Source organism: Physcomitrium patens, chromosome 22 (genome assembly GCF_059467195.1).
Source record: "Physcomitrium patens ecotype Gransden chromosome 22, ASM5946719v1, whole genome shotgun sequence".
Lineage (NCBI taxonomy): Eukaryota > Viridiplantae > Streptophyta > Bryopsida > Funariales > Funariaceae > Physcomitrium > Physcomitrium patens.
In genome coordinates this window covers 8,278,718-8,291,630 of record NC_143431.1, presented here as the reverse complement: position 1 = coordinate 8,291,630, position 12,913 = coordinate 8,278,718, and the positions used below count along the sequence as shown (strand labels likewise).

Sequence of the window (12,913 nt, the reverse complement as noted above, 5' to 3'; positions counted from 1 at the left end):
TTATCAATTTTCGAAATGTTATTATTTAATATTTTATGAAATTTAAAATATTTTTTAGTATAATTATTTCAGCTTTAGATTTCAAATTTATGTAGTAATTAAAATTTTAAGTATATTTTTAAATTGGTCTTGAATTTCAAAATTGGCAACATAATAACAATCATGTAAAATTACAATGTACCGCACATTCATGAATCTAAAGCCTTTCAATGTACATGACAGGTATACGTGCACAAACAAACAAAACAAAATAAAGTATATTGTTACAATTTTATGTGCAACCTTTACATTTTTTAACTATCATCAACCATTCATGTATAACTTTTTCACATTGTTTGAATAAATAAATATTTCTTCAGACAGAGGATCAAAATCTTGACAACAATGTGTTAAAATAATTCAATGTTAGTCTTATTTTTATTCATAGAAATGAATCTGAATATAGATAACTTACATGCTTGTTCTCTTCACAACACATTAACAATTCATATCCTTTGCCTACAAGACTTCTTGCATTCTCCATCAGAAGATTGTGAAATCCCTACAGTTTGTGATGGGATCACAGTATAACTTCGAATTAATATTGCATTATAATCCTGTAAATAGTTTAAATACGCCAACTGAATTGTGAAATTCTACTGCAAATTCCCTCTTGGCATCTAAAGCCGTCAGATAGACATTCTCTCGAGCAGTATCAACCATGCCACTCTGGGTAGCAAATTCTAGAGCCATCTCCGAGTCAACCTACAAAATGAGAGTCGAATGTCAAAGAGATGACCGTTAATATATAACATACGCTAAGCAACGACTCCTCAGCTGCCATAGAAGAAACTACTAAAAGAAAATAATTAAATAAAGAATAATAATAATAATAATAATAATGATAATAGTTGGTTGAGCATGGGTGATGGGTATCAAATAGGGCCATTGGGCTCAAGTTAGGTCCACATTGGTTACCAGAGTGAAAGAATACGACCCAAGCACTCAACTCTAAACCACACTTCATGACACACTTCATCAAATCATTTCATTCGAGTTTCTAAGAACAAATAGAGAACCTCTAAATAAAATTAAGTAAAATAAAATAAGAATATATATATATTTTTACATAACGCTAACAAAACAAACAAACAAAAAAACAAAAAAGGAGGAGGAAAGAAAGAAAAAGGTTTGAACCTGTTGAACATGCTGTGTAAGCTTTTGCTTCAATGTGGCTTCTGTGATTTCACGCTTAGCAACTTTCTCAAGCATATCTTGATATTCAAAACCAAACTTCTGCCTCTTGGCCGCTGGTCCCGCCATAAGTTGCAATACATCATAAATTGCGCGCGAAACATCTGGAATGTACCTGCAAGGATTGCAAACTTGCATGTAAATACATACAGATGCATTTCTAGCGTAATCACAAATACGACATTCAAAACTGGATAATAAGGATAGAAACACTTAAGAAGTAACTGCAACATAGGACTAGAATTTCCAATGATCATAAATTCGTTGCTAACAGCAAAATATTTACTTTGAGAGATTCCGCTTCCGTTGCTGCCTTTCTTTAGCTTGCTGCTGTCGAACTATTTTGGCTTTCAGCTGAATGCAGCAATTTTGAAGTGATGACTGCCAATTCAATTGCAGAGTAATATAAATGTCTCAGCATTTCAGTGTCTCAATAGTTGACAGTAGACAAAGATGAGAAATGAAACTGGAAAACCCTTATTCCTTTATAAGATAAAAAGCGCATCATGCTGCACACCAAGAAGGATTTGGCGGTTCGAAGTGCATAAAGCATTCATTTTTTGGGGTAACGTATTAAACTCAAGGTCTTATTTTGCAATTATGTACTGTGCATGAAAAACAAATGAGACGGAATCTAGAGTCACCTTAACCGCTGCTGCAATTTCAGATATATCATCACCAATGTACTCTTTGCCAGTGCCCTTGAACGGAATTTTGGTGCTCACAATGCTCACAAATACACCAATCTTGTCTTGTTGTTGATTGATTTTATACGAGCCCCAGCTACAAGACAACTTAAAATTAAATTCACAACGAAAATGAAAAATTGGATATAATGGCCTTTGCCCTATGAAGGTTAAGGTTCTTACTTGATGCGTTTCATGGCGGTACGTGTGACAACATCTCCCCCTTGCTCAAATAGTAGAGGGATACGATTGGCAAAGCGAAAAATATTGATGCCCTGAACCCCCGTCAAAATATTACAAATCATCAAACACCCGACAAAACAAATATAAAGTTCATTGGTCTGGCACAGGACTCACTGCCCAGATTCAAATTGGAAAGAGTCTTATCTGCGGTGGCTAACCACTTAAAAAACATGAAAAAAATACTTGATACGAATATGAAGCTTAAAATATGGCACAAGCATAGAAAGAATTGTTTAGCCCCTAGAGGACCGATGGATTAGTGTGTAAAGTAGATGCTGCAGCAGCAAATGTTGGAAGGCCGCTAAGTTAAATATTACTCCAAATCCAAGAAATGCAAACTTGGTATGATCCCATCATCCAGTTTTTTAGCTAACTAAACAAATAAAGTATGGGAAACCACGACAAGGAAATAGTTGCATCAGTAGAACTAACTAAGGGAGAGAAAGAGAGCGTGGTCGGGGGGGGGGGGGGAGGTGTTGCGGTGCGAGAGAGAGCGCTTACAGGCTTCACATCTTTACCGCCAAGACTAACCCCAGCCTCCACTATAAATGGATGTCCCTCAAAGACTTGAGCACTGCAGCCAGAGGATTCTTTTCGATCATTGGAAAAATTTGCAGACCATTGCTTGCATAATTTGCGGCAATTGGAAGGCTGTACATTGCATCTTTTCGAAGCATACTTGGAAAACGAACTAGAAGTCATTGGACTTGGTCAACCTAAGGGTGGAACTACGTTATGAAGCCCAAGTCTAGTCTTTGCTTGCTCCCTCAATAAGCCATATGACAGATGGTCAGAATCAGCTGAATTCTGAGTAGCAATGCACACTAAATAATTAAAACAGAACATCCAAATCCAATTATCAAGCTTGTATGCATCATCTGTGTTTGCAGTTAACTCACCTGCCCTCATAAGTAGCAACGAGGTCTGGATTCAGCTCTTTCATGATACCAAGGCGTAGATTGTATTCTCCAGCAGGGCTGAGGCACTGCACCGAAGCGTTGTCAACAAGCATCCACTGAAGAAATTCTCAAATTTCCTCCAACTATCTAAACTTTCTGGAACAAACTGAGTTTAAGATAGGTAACCCCACAAGTCCTAGTATTACCTGTCCACTCGGATCATCAAATTTGGCTTGTCTGAATAACTGGTGAAGACGAACAATCTGCTCATCGCTGAGTGATTTCACTAGCATCTTAGGTTGAAACTCAGGGCCCATTTCACCTACAGGCCAGATCAGTATGAAATGAATTGATCTTCAGGTGCAGCTTACAGAATATGTAAGGGACAGGACCCACTTATCTTGCGAACATTCAAATCATGGGATAATCTTGGAATAGTTGTCCTTTTATTCAAAAGTCAAAGTAAAAAACCATACAGTATTACGTACCAATAAGTCGTTCGGCATGTGCTTTATTAATGGAAACAAATTCCTTCTGCAGAAAAGCTTGGAGGTGTATTTCTTTTGATTCTGCAATAAGTCTTTTGATAAGCAGCAGATCTACAGCTGAAGGGTGATGCTTGGTTTCCTCTGGCACAGGAGGCATTACATCTGTTCGCCTCGCAAACCGAATGGCCAAATTCTTCCTAGAAATAGAGCAAAAACAAAACTTAGAAGTCCACCGGGGGCAGAAGCGTGGGCACGAGGCAGACGCAGTCATAAATTTATAAAAATATCAGATACCCTGTGCAAAAGAAACACAAAACTCACTCTGGTATTGGTCCAATATAAGAAAAGTTGAATTGTGCGTAAGGTGTAATTACAGCCATCTGCCGCAAGTAGTTTATTATCTTCGCCTGTATCCAACCCAGCATTTTCGTGAAAAACAAGAGATGCAGTTTGGACATTATTTTTGTCAGTCCACACTTCCTTACATCTCCCAACCTTCACCATGACCGATGGAAACACTGGAATGTCTTTAAGCAATCTTCGGAACAGCTGAAGAGAAAATCGCACGCCATCCTTCAATGAATCTTATGTTGAAAGCCAATCCAACCACATATCCTTGACAGATCCAGATGTGCGACAATTACACATTGCAGCAAAAGTTGTCGGGTAACTGTACACTCTCTGAATCAAAGGTGAGGTAACTTAGGCCAAGGCTGCACTCACGCGATAAGTTGTCCAATTGCCTTCTATAGTAACCTGAAGTTCCGCTCCACGCCATTTCTCAGGATTAGGCCGTTTCTCATGTACATGGATATTTGGAATGTTTCTGGAGAATGTACATATGGTAGCTAATCTTAATGAAGTAACATAGCTCAGGTAAACAGCATCCAAAAGCTATGACAAGCCATACTGGACGGACTTGGATGAAATTGTGATACTTCTATCTCCAAAAAAAACTTTAAAATAAAAAAGACAGCAGGTTATGTTAGCGGCTGACAGCTCTACAAAGGCATGCAATACATTATGTGAGCGTGCGTGTGTGTATACAGTATGACCTTGCGGATTACTTCTTCCTTAGCAAAATCACGACTGTGAATGAATTCAACTTACTGGTGAATATTAAGATCAAGCTTGCAGAAAGAAATAAAGTCCTGCCCTTTCGTAGAACTCCAGATGTCGATCGGCAGACCAGTGCTCATTTTCGACCAGATTAAAGCCTGAAAAAAGCCCAAAGCAGTCAAAACATAATTGACTGCTCATTAATGGATGCACGAGGTAATTTTACATCAGCTTAGATCACATTTAACTAACATATGTGAAGGTAAATCTCAGACTTGGGATAAACAGAGCAATATTTGGCTCTTCTGCAAGTTGCCAACCAGTGAGCCATGCATAGAATGCATATGCAAATCTATGAACTAAATAGGATGTAGGCGTGTTTTGAGGTGAAAGTGAAATATTCTCTAACCATTTTAGCACCCAGCCCGAATTTACCGCGAGTTTGCTTCAATCCATATTTTGTTCCTGACAGAACTGTCATACACCAGCAAGCATCCACATCAGGACTAGTTAGTATGAGGAGCAGAACAGGGGAGGGGCTGAAAAATTGCTGACCACACAATGCCACCACATCACTACCGTGCATAGAATGAACAACGTGCACCTCAAAACTTATTAGAAACGAAGATTTCTTTAGTAAACCTTTACTAATTCCAATGTCGTGCGACAACAGCGCTGATTTGAATATGACTAATGAACAGAAAGCAGTCATCATACCAAATGAATCAAGTAGTTCACATACCTCGACCGAGCATGTTCGGAATATCAACATGTGGCATACCTTTCCCATTATCCTGTCAGTAAACCTTCAGTTTAGTTCATTTCCAAGATACTGTTGTGCACCGAATACAAATTACAGTAGAGATAATTTTACTATCCAACTTCTAAGCTTGGAAAACTAAACAGTTGGGTATGTATCTCTCAGTGATCTAGGTTGGTTCCAGCAAGTCTTCACATGCCCACAGATTATTAATAATAGAGGAACAACACTCACAACCTAACTCAGCCCTAAAAGATCTTGAAGCGATTATTGGATTCAAAAATATACCACAGAAGACATCCATCACACAGAGTTTTAAAATCTTTTTCACAAGAACGAGCATAGATACTACGATAAGCACAACATAGTATAAGTCTGCTTAAGTGTGAGTACCTTGCAAGTAACCTTGAAGAAGCATGTGTCGCCACGCCCTTTACCAGTTTTAGCATGAGGATCCTTAACCTTCTTTCCAGCAGCTAAGGCCTTAGCTACCTTTTCTTGCTCCTTGGCTTCCTTGGCAAGTCGTTTCTGCATAGAGACTCATGCATCGTGAGAAAAGATGGAAACTGCAGATCTAAATCAAAAGTACTCCTCAAAACCTGAATAAACACAAGGCCAATAGCAAGGACTCAACTGAATAGAATAACTTCGTGGCAATGCACTGCTACAGCTAAGAAAGAGCACTCATTTCAACATAATAACATGGCGATGAAGAATAACAATAAGCTTTCGCATATGCAGAGACATACGAATTCGGTCAATCACCTCCTTGGCCTTCTCGGATTCGAAATCGTCATATAAAGCTGCATCAATACGCTCCCGGTCAACAAGCCCAATCATAGCATTAAATGCAGATTTGCTAATCTCCTCACTGCACAAGGTGCACAAATAGCATTAGCTCTTTCACAAATTACCACACACGTAGGTCACGAGTAAAACGAGGATGCAACTACAAGAGTTCAATTAGCAGAGAGTTGTTGATGAGGAGAGAAGACCTGGTCTCAAAGTCCTTTTGCTAACTGTAAGTTGCAGTTTTCCAAAGTGGTTTGAGAAGGGTGCAATAGCAAAAATAAGTGGATAATGTGGATAATACAGGCACCGTACAGGCCACATTCAGCTCTATCACATCTCCTGAAATAAACAAATGAAAAATCTGCAAAAGATAACAAATAAAAAATCACTATTTTCCAACAACTTACATAGTCACTTCAATGACAGGAAGCTCAGCAATGGACTCTGCTGAATCAAGGGCATTTTCAACCAGCTCACGTACTGTTGTATAAAGACTCTTTCCAGGCTGCCACACAATGCAAAAATTTCAGATGAGAATCCTGCGTCCAGTGAAAATGTACAGAACAGAAAACCATTCTACTAATATACAAAAAGTTGTACATGCGACATTAGGCAGAGAAAATAAAAGAAGGCTAGCACTCAAAGGTACGTGCATGCGTCGACTAGAGCGTCAATTGAAGATTTTCACTCTAGAAGCTTTTCATATCTGCTTCACAATGCAGTCTTCACATTTGCTGCAAGTTAATAGATTACAAGCCATTTTAGAATCTACAAGGTCACTAGACATGTCTCGCATGAGTTCAGACGATTGTAAAGCATGGACAAGAGGAAGCTTACATTGTCGAATCCGGCAATATTTTTATTCTCGGAGAAAAATTCGGCAGGAGACTCTGCAGTTTGAATAAACACGAATATCAGGACAAAGCAAAACCAACTGACATTGTAGACAAAGAAAGTAATACCCCACCACCGTTCATTGCAGATGCTGATCATTCGAGCTTAGGGACAGCCATAATTGCTGTCTTTGCATAATCAATAAAATGCGAAATAACCATACTATGTTATGTTTAAATGTCAACATATAACTAAAGTCCATCTTATTCATATCCCCGACAGCGCATTGTGCAGCAAACCACCCCATCGCACAACACTCTGTTCGACAACAATGCATTGCCCTAATCAAAATTAGATACTCAAAACCATTGGAATTACAAGCAACGCATTTCAAAAATGATTTTAGGACCAAAGGATCGAAACCCATGAACATCGCAAGGAATTTTAGATCAGGTTGAATTTCAATTACTTTGTTTGAGGACAGATTCAGTGGCAGTAGCTCCCTTCCCCTTGGGCTTCTTCTTCTCCTTAGAAGCCTCCATATCCACTGTTGCCAGGCGAAGATAGTTTGATCGCTGATCTACCAACAAATAAACATCATCAACGCATAGAATTTACACGTAATAACGATGCCACAACTTACGTAAGGTTGTAAGCACATTGACATGGTCTGTGCGCATGCCGGAAACGAGGCCCGAGGCAGCTCGAACGAACAGCCACGGCAGAGAAGAAGAGAGCAGAGACCGTCTCCTTTCCCGCCAGTGCGAATCACAAGGGCACCCTTGACTGGGTGCTTATGTTCTTGTTCATGAACTGGTTGATATACATAGTTTATGTATGCACCGATTTCTATCCGGTCCCCGCATTGGGTACGCGTGTACCCTGCAAAGGTGGTTCTTTCCACCCAAACAGCAATACTAGCAGAGCAACATGGGCCTTCGAGAGTGTTCGGTTCCTTCACGGTGTCGGTAAGAGTGCGCAGTCGCTGAGTGAAAACGGCCTTGTCGCGTGTCTGATCTTCGCATCTTTCAAGTTCGCGTTAAGGAAATCTGGGGTGTCTTCGTCGCGACCCTGGTGTAGTTATTGGGTTTCTGCAATTTTCTGCAATTTTAGAGGGGGCTTGGTCGAGGAGTATTGTCTTGGGCCATCATGGTGGGTTTTGAGATGGCAGAGGATATTGAGAAGCGAGGGCACGCTGCCTTCGTGGACGAGGATTACGAAGAAGCTGTGAATCTTTACACGGAAGCTTTGGCTTTGGAACCTGCGAATGCGACAGTGCTCAGTAGTCGCGCCGCGGCTCACACCAAGCTCGAGAACTACACCGGTAATGGTTGAACTTTGGTGGGAGTTCAGTTAGGTAGACTGCAGGGTGTCAGTGGTTCTTGACATACATAGAAATAGCTCTATATCTCGATAGATCTGAGAGTGGTGCATTAGGAGAACTGATCATACGTTTAGGTATTCGTAGCCCTATTTCCTTCGTCGACAGGTTGAATCTGAATGTCAAAAATGTTTTTTGGTTTCTCTTCGCTGAAATGGTCTTTAAAACATATCCACGCAGGAGCAGTTATCTTGTTTATGATTCAATGTAGAGAATCTTTCAGGTCTTTAATTAGATAAGTCGCTGATCAATATACCTTAACAACCATATCATCAATTCCACGCTCTTCTCCTCGTTACATACGCTTTTAGACGAATAATACGAATATCATCTATGCATCGGAGATAGAAGGAAATGATATATCTACTTGTGCATTTTGGTTTCCAATCGTAATCACCAAAATGGTTTCAGCATCTTAGCTGTTGAGCTATGAAGAGAATGTTTTGTTTTCGATAAGTGTTGGTTACTGCGTTGATAAATATGTTGTGTGCTCAAATATCATGCTGCTGCGAGTTTAGAAAGTTACAAATGGATGGGACCAATAGCCAGATCTTGTTAAGGAGAGCTAGTGTGACCTTCGAATATTTATTTGATGACTTCATCTACCATCATATTGGAAATGTCGTTGAAAATGTCAAATTTACTGTTGTCGTTCTTGTATTTTTTGTCAGTTCAAGCGATTCGTGTTTGTTATATTTAGAAATTTTCTTTATTATCTGTGCACTGTTCGTTTTCTACAACAATGTTAGCCTTATTAAGTGGGTTGAGATCAGAATCTTGAGGTTCGCCAGTGTCTTTAGTAGATAGGAATTCGATTTCTGCCAGTTTTTGCAGTTAAACTGATTATTTGTCCTTTTCTTTTTCTTTTTTTTGAAATAATTGGCGTAAACAATTTTTGTGTGATCCAAGAATCTCTCAATTTACAACACTGATCAGGCGGGACAAATGCTGGTTGATACAGATGCTGTTGCAGATGCAAACAGAGCTATTGAACTGAATCCCAAGGCACCCAAAGCGTTTCTTCGGAAAGGGTATTCTGCTGTTATTTATTACTCTTTACTCTTTGATTTGCTAGTACTCAGCCGCCGTCTTCGTATCATGATTTGACGATCGGAGGAAATGATACAAGATTTTCTACATGCCTCCGCTACAGCGTAACTAGTAGCATGCGCAGTATTTCCTTGCTGATGTTTTTTTGGTAAAAAATCGTTTTATCGATGTTCCTACTCTTGCAATCAATTAGAATATATTAGACCTCAGTTGCACGGTAATGTTTTTAATCGTTGATAGAATTTCACTAAGAGAAGCCACAATTACAAACATAATATTGCTACATTTCTATCCGTTTTTACAGTTATCCAAGAGGTTCGCGAGAATTGGGGAAGTACCTTGCTTCGGTTTAAAATGAGACCTTCTATGGTTGCTTTGGGGTTTCAGTAAACCCTAACTTATCACACTGTTGATTGAGCTCAAGCTAACGCAACGATCACATGGACGCAACTATTATTGTTGGACAGGATAGCATGCTTCCATCTTGAAGAGTATGAAACTGCGAAGGCATCCTTTGAAGCAGGAGCCGCTTTGGATCCAACGATCTCTGCATTCAAGACTTGGATAGCTAAATGTGATGCGAAGATAAGCGGTATTGTTCATATCCTTCGAAAATGATTTTCATAAAGTTTTTAATTTCTATCGAAAATGCAAGGTCAAAGAATTAGTTTTTTACGTATTCACATATTGTAATTGTGTGTAGAGGAGAATACTGAAGTATTTGCAACCTCTAGACCTGCTGCAACTACGGTGAGTAGTGCCTCAGAGGTAGCAGAACCAATGGAGACAAGCACACGGTCTGCAGATTCTGAAGTTGTGCCATCGTTGGAGAAGGAAGAGCCTTCCTCGAGCGAAGTGCCTGCACCTGAGCCTGCTTCACCTGCACCCCCCAAATACAGGTGCGATGCTGTTCAACAGCTGCGCTACTTCGTGATGCTCCACAATGTCAAATGATGTAGATGTGAATGAAACTTATTATTTCTACATAGACAATATTCCGTAGCGGTTGTTGTCATTATTATGAAGTTACGAATATGATTTAATTAGAATGAGTTTCTTGTGCTAAGGTCGATACAGTGATCTATAATTGCATTGCCGATTCAAAATCTGCATCATAGCGGTTGAGGTTCTTCTTAGGATCAAGTGATGTCATTATTGTGAAACAAAAACTATTCCTAAGACTTTGGACGATTGTTACTCTGCAGGCACACTTGGTACCAGTCACAATCTTATACTTCCATTGAGATCTTCGCAAAAAAAATCAGAAAGGAGGACTTGGAAGTCGACTTTGGGGAGCAAATAGTAAGTCATGTTTTAGCTGCATGTCTCTACATACCTACATGATTGTAGGTGTTATTTTCATGCTCTTGCAATTTTAAAGGTATGTGTTGCGATTTAGTTTGACAAGCGGTCAGAACGGTGGTATTAACGTTCTCTAGATTGGAAGGGTATGTTAAGCTCTGAACCGAGTCTTATTATTTTTAAATTTACACATTAAGCTTAGGTTTGAATGTTTACTTCTGTTGCAGCTTAGTGTGGTCATCAAGGCCGGAGAATCAGAGGAGCCTTACGTTTTTCAGACTCGCCTGTATGGCAAGGTATGTCTTCTTCTCTTTGAGACTCGTTATAGTGCAATTTTTCTTTTATTCAGCCGCTTTGATATCCATTGTTCAGTCTCTGTGAGCTACATGTTGCCTCTCTCTGATATACTGCGAACTTGGAATTTGTAGATTGTTCCGAGTAAGTGCAGTTACAGCTTACTCAGCACTAAGGTGGAGATCAAGCTCGCCAAGGCGGACCCTTCGCAGTGGAAGCAGTTGGAGTTCGACCCGAAGTCTGTAACTGTTAAAGTAGCCACCAAGAAAGGTCTTGATCCGTTTCCTTACTTCGATTCATTTCGAACTTCATTTAACATATGATGCTCAACTTGATGACAGAGACTGCCTATGTATGCTTAATAACTCTTACTTCTCCTGTGTGTGGGACACAGATGTGAAGGAGTATCCCTCATCCACAAAAAAGCCGTCGAAGGATTGGGACAGGATTGAGGCTGAAGTGAAGAAAGAAGTATGTCCACAGGCCAATGATTGAAGCTTGCAAACTCAGAGCTCGTGAAGCTTCAGCTTACATGCGTTCGGTTACTTTACTTGTTATAAGCACTTGGTCTTTGAGTTTTCTGAGCCTGAGGTTTCTCAGACAGTCTTGTTTTCAACGATTTTTTTTACCTTTTAGATATTGTAGTAATCCTTCGTTTGGGGTGTCTATCCTTGCAGGAGAAGGATGAAAAACTAGAGGGGGATGCAGCTCTTAACAAGTTGTTTCGAGATATATACTCGAGTGCTGACGAGGATACAAGGCGGGCAATGAATAAGTCATTCGTATGTCTCTTTTTCCATATTGTTTCCAATTTTGAACTTGTCTCCCGACTTGAAGTAATATTGGTAGGCCATAATATGCATGTTTTATTGCAGGAATGTTCTCATTCTGATTACATTGGGATGACTGCATCTCACTATGTTTGAACAGGTGGAGTCAAATGGGACAGTACTTTCCACAAATTGGAAGGATGTTGGCAAGAAGAAGGTCGAAGGAAGTGCTCCAACAGGAATGGATATGAAAAAGTGGGAAATTTAGTGCAATCCTGATTAGCTCAAGCTCATGAACCACTGCATGATTCTTGGAATTCGCAGGGGGGAACCTGTTGGGGAAAAGAATGGGTAGTCGAAAGTTCTGTTATCAACGTTAATGAGTCAACCATAGGCAGGTTGTAATGATCAATATCTAGATAAAGTTCTGAAATGTGCTAGTGACTTGAAATATAGCAAATATAGAGTTCCTCATCCTAGGTTAGCGATACCCAGAGATTTTTGTTTTGCCGAAGATCTGGGTATGGGAAACAAGGCAAGGAGGTATCGTCAGGTTGTTTGTATGCATTCACGGTGTATTTGTCCCTCACGGATTTATGGGTACTTCGGTTTTGAGTGATCCTCAGCGTATCCTACTAACCTGGATTACAACCTAACTTGCTAAACATGCATTGCTGTGAGGCATGATTCCAACTCACATATTCATACGCACTCCTTCACAAATCGAACTAGTGACCACTCCGCCTTCTAGAAATGTCAGACTGTATCTCTCAATTTTGATGAAATTCTTCTCAAATAAAAAGTGTGTAGTGAGGCAATTGAGATGTTTTCTAAAAGTGGGTCCTGTTCAAATTCATCCACCGCATTCTTCTCTACACATAATTTCATGTCCGAAATGCTTCGGATATAGGCCCATCTTCTCCACCTGCATTCAATACCACGGGACTTTTCTCTTCAACCTTGAGAGAGTCCACGAAATTGAGGGTGAGCTCTATTTATTTATGATTGACTATGTTCTGGTAAATTTAACAAGCAGAGCAATCAGGACGGATAGTACTTGCTTCAATTTAAGCAAAGCTTATCACAACAAACACCTGCACGTTAATCTGGAATCCTTTCACG

The 12,913-nt window shown here is 39.8% G+C and overlaps 2 protein-coding genes across 2 annotated transcripts; one reads left to right on the top strand and one right to left on the bottom strand.

The window, feature by feature from the left end:
* Positions 1-389: 389 nt before the first annotated feature.
* LOC112275286 (DNA topoisomerase 6 subunit B) lies at positions 390-7,751 on the bottom strand. The gene is made up of 19 exons (XM_024505528.3): positions 7,464-7,751; positions 6,998-7,050; positions 6,568-6,665; positions 6,134-6,239; positions 5,762-5,896; positions 5,351-5,402; positions 5,018-5,082; positions 4,660-4,766; positions 4,273-4,375; positions 3,871-3,956; positions 3,550-3,746; positions 3,268-3,383; positions 3,062-3,147; positions 2,664-2,736; positions 2,103-2,194; positions 1,878-2,016; positions 1,520-1,614; positions 1,177-1,348; positions 390-744 (listed from the first exon to the last, which is right to left on the bottom strand). Exons 1-19 carry the CDS (start codon positions 7,534-7,536, stop codon positions 589-591), a joined length of 2,004 nt encoding a protein of 667 aa, XP_024361296.1. The 5' UTR covers positions 7,537-7,751; the 3' UTR covers positions 390-588.
* Positions 7,752-8,028: 277 nt separating this feature from the next.
* LOC112275288 (protein SGT1 homolog B) lies at positions 8,029-12,410 on the top strand. Its single transcript, XM_024505530.3, has 10 exons — positions 8,029-8,318; positions 9,337-9,406; positions 9,893-10,017; positions 10,129-10,324; positions 10,631-10,727; positions 10,955-11,023; positions 11,156-11,291; positions 11,416-11,492; positions 11,699-11,803; positions 11,952-12,410. The coding sequence occupies exons 1-10, from the start codon at positions 8,144-8,146 to the stop codon at positions 12,057-12,059; spliced, it is 1,158 nt and encodes a 385-aa protein (XP_024361298.1). The 5' UTR covers positions 8,029-8,143; the 3' UTR covers positions 12,060-12,410.
* The last annotated feature ends 503 nt before the right edge of the window (positions 12,411-12,913 follow it).

Bases quoted from the DNA above. Each gene is read 5' to 3' on its own strand.
- LOC112275288 (XM_024505530.3), top strand. From the start codon at position 8,144: ATGGTGGGTTTTGAGATGGCAGAGGATATTGAGAAGCGAGGGCACGCT. The intron at 8,319-9,336 runs GTAATGGTTGAA...TGGTTGATACAG, and splicing joins CAAGCTCGAGAACTACACCG to ATGCTGTTGCAGATGCAAAC. The intron at 10,325-10,630 runs GTGCGATGCTGT...GTTACTCTGCAG, and splicing joins CCTGCACCCCCCAAATACAG to GCACACTTGGTACCAGTCAC.
- LOC112275286 (XM_024505528.3), bottom strand. From the start codon at position 7,536: ATGGAGGCTTCTAAGGAGAAGAAGAAGCCCAAGGGGAAGGGAGCTACT. The intron at 6,240-6,567 runs GTAAGTTGTTGG...CACCTTGTGCAG, and splicing joins CCTGTCATTGAAGTGACTAT to TGAGGAGATTAGCAAATCTG. The intron at 3,747-3,870 runs GTGAGTTTTGTG...CTCTATTTCTAG, and splicing joins TATATTGGACCAATACCAGA to GAAGAATTTGGCCATTCGGT.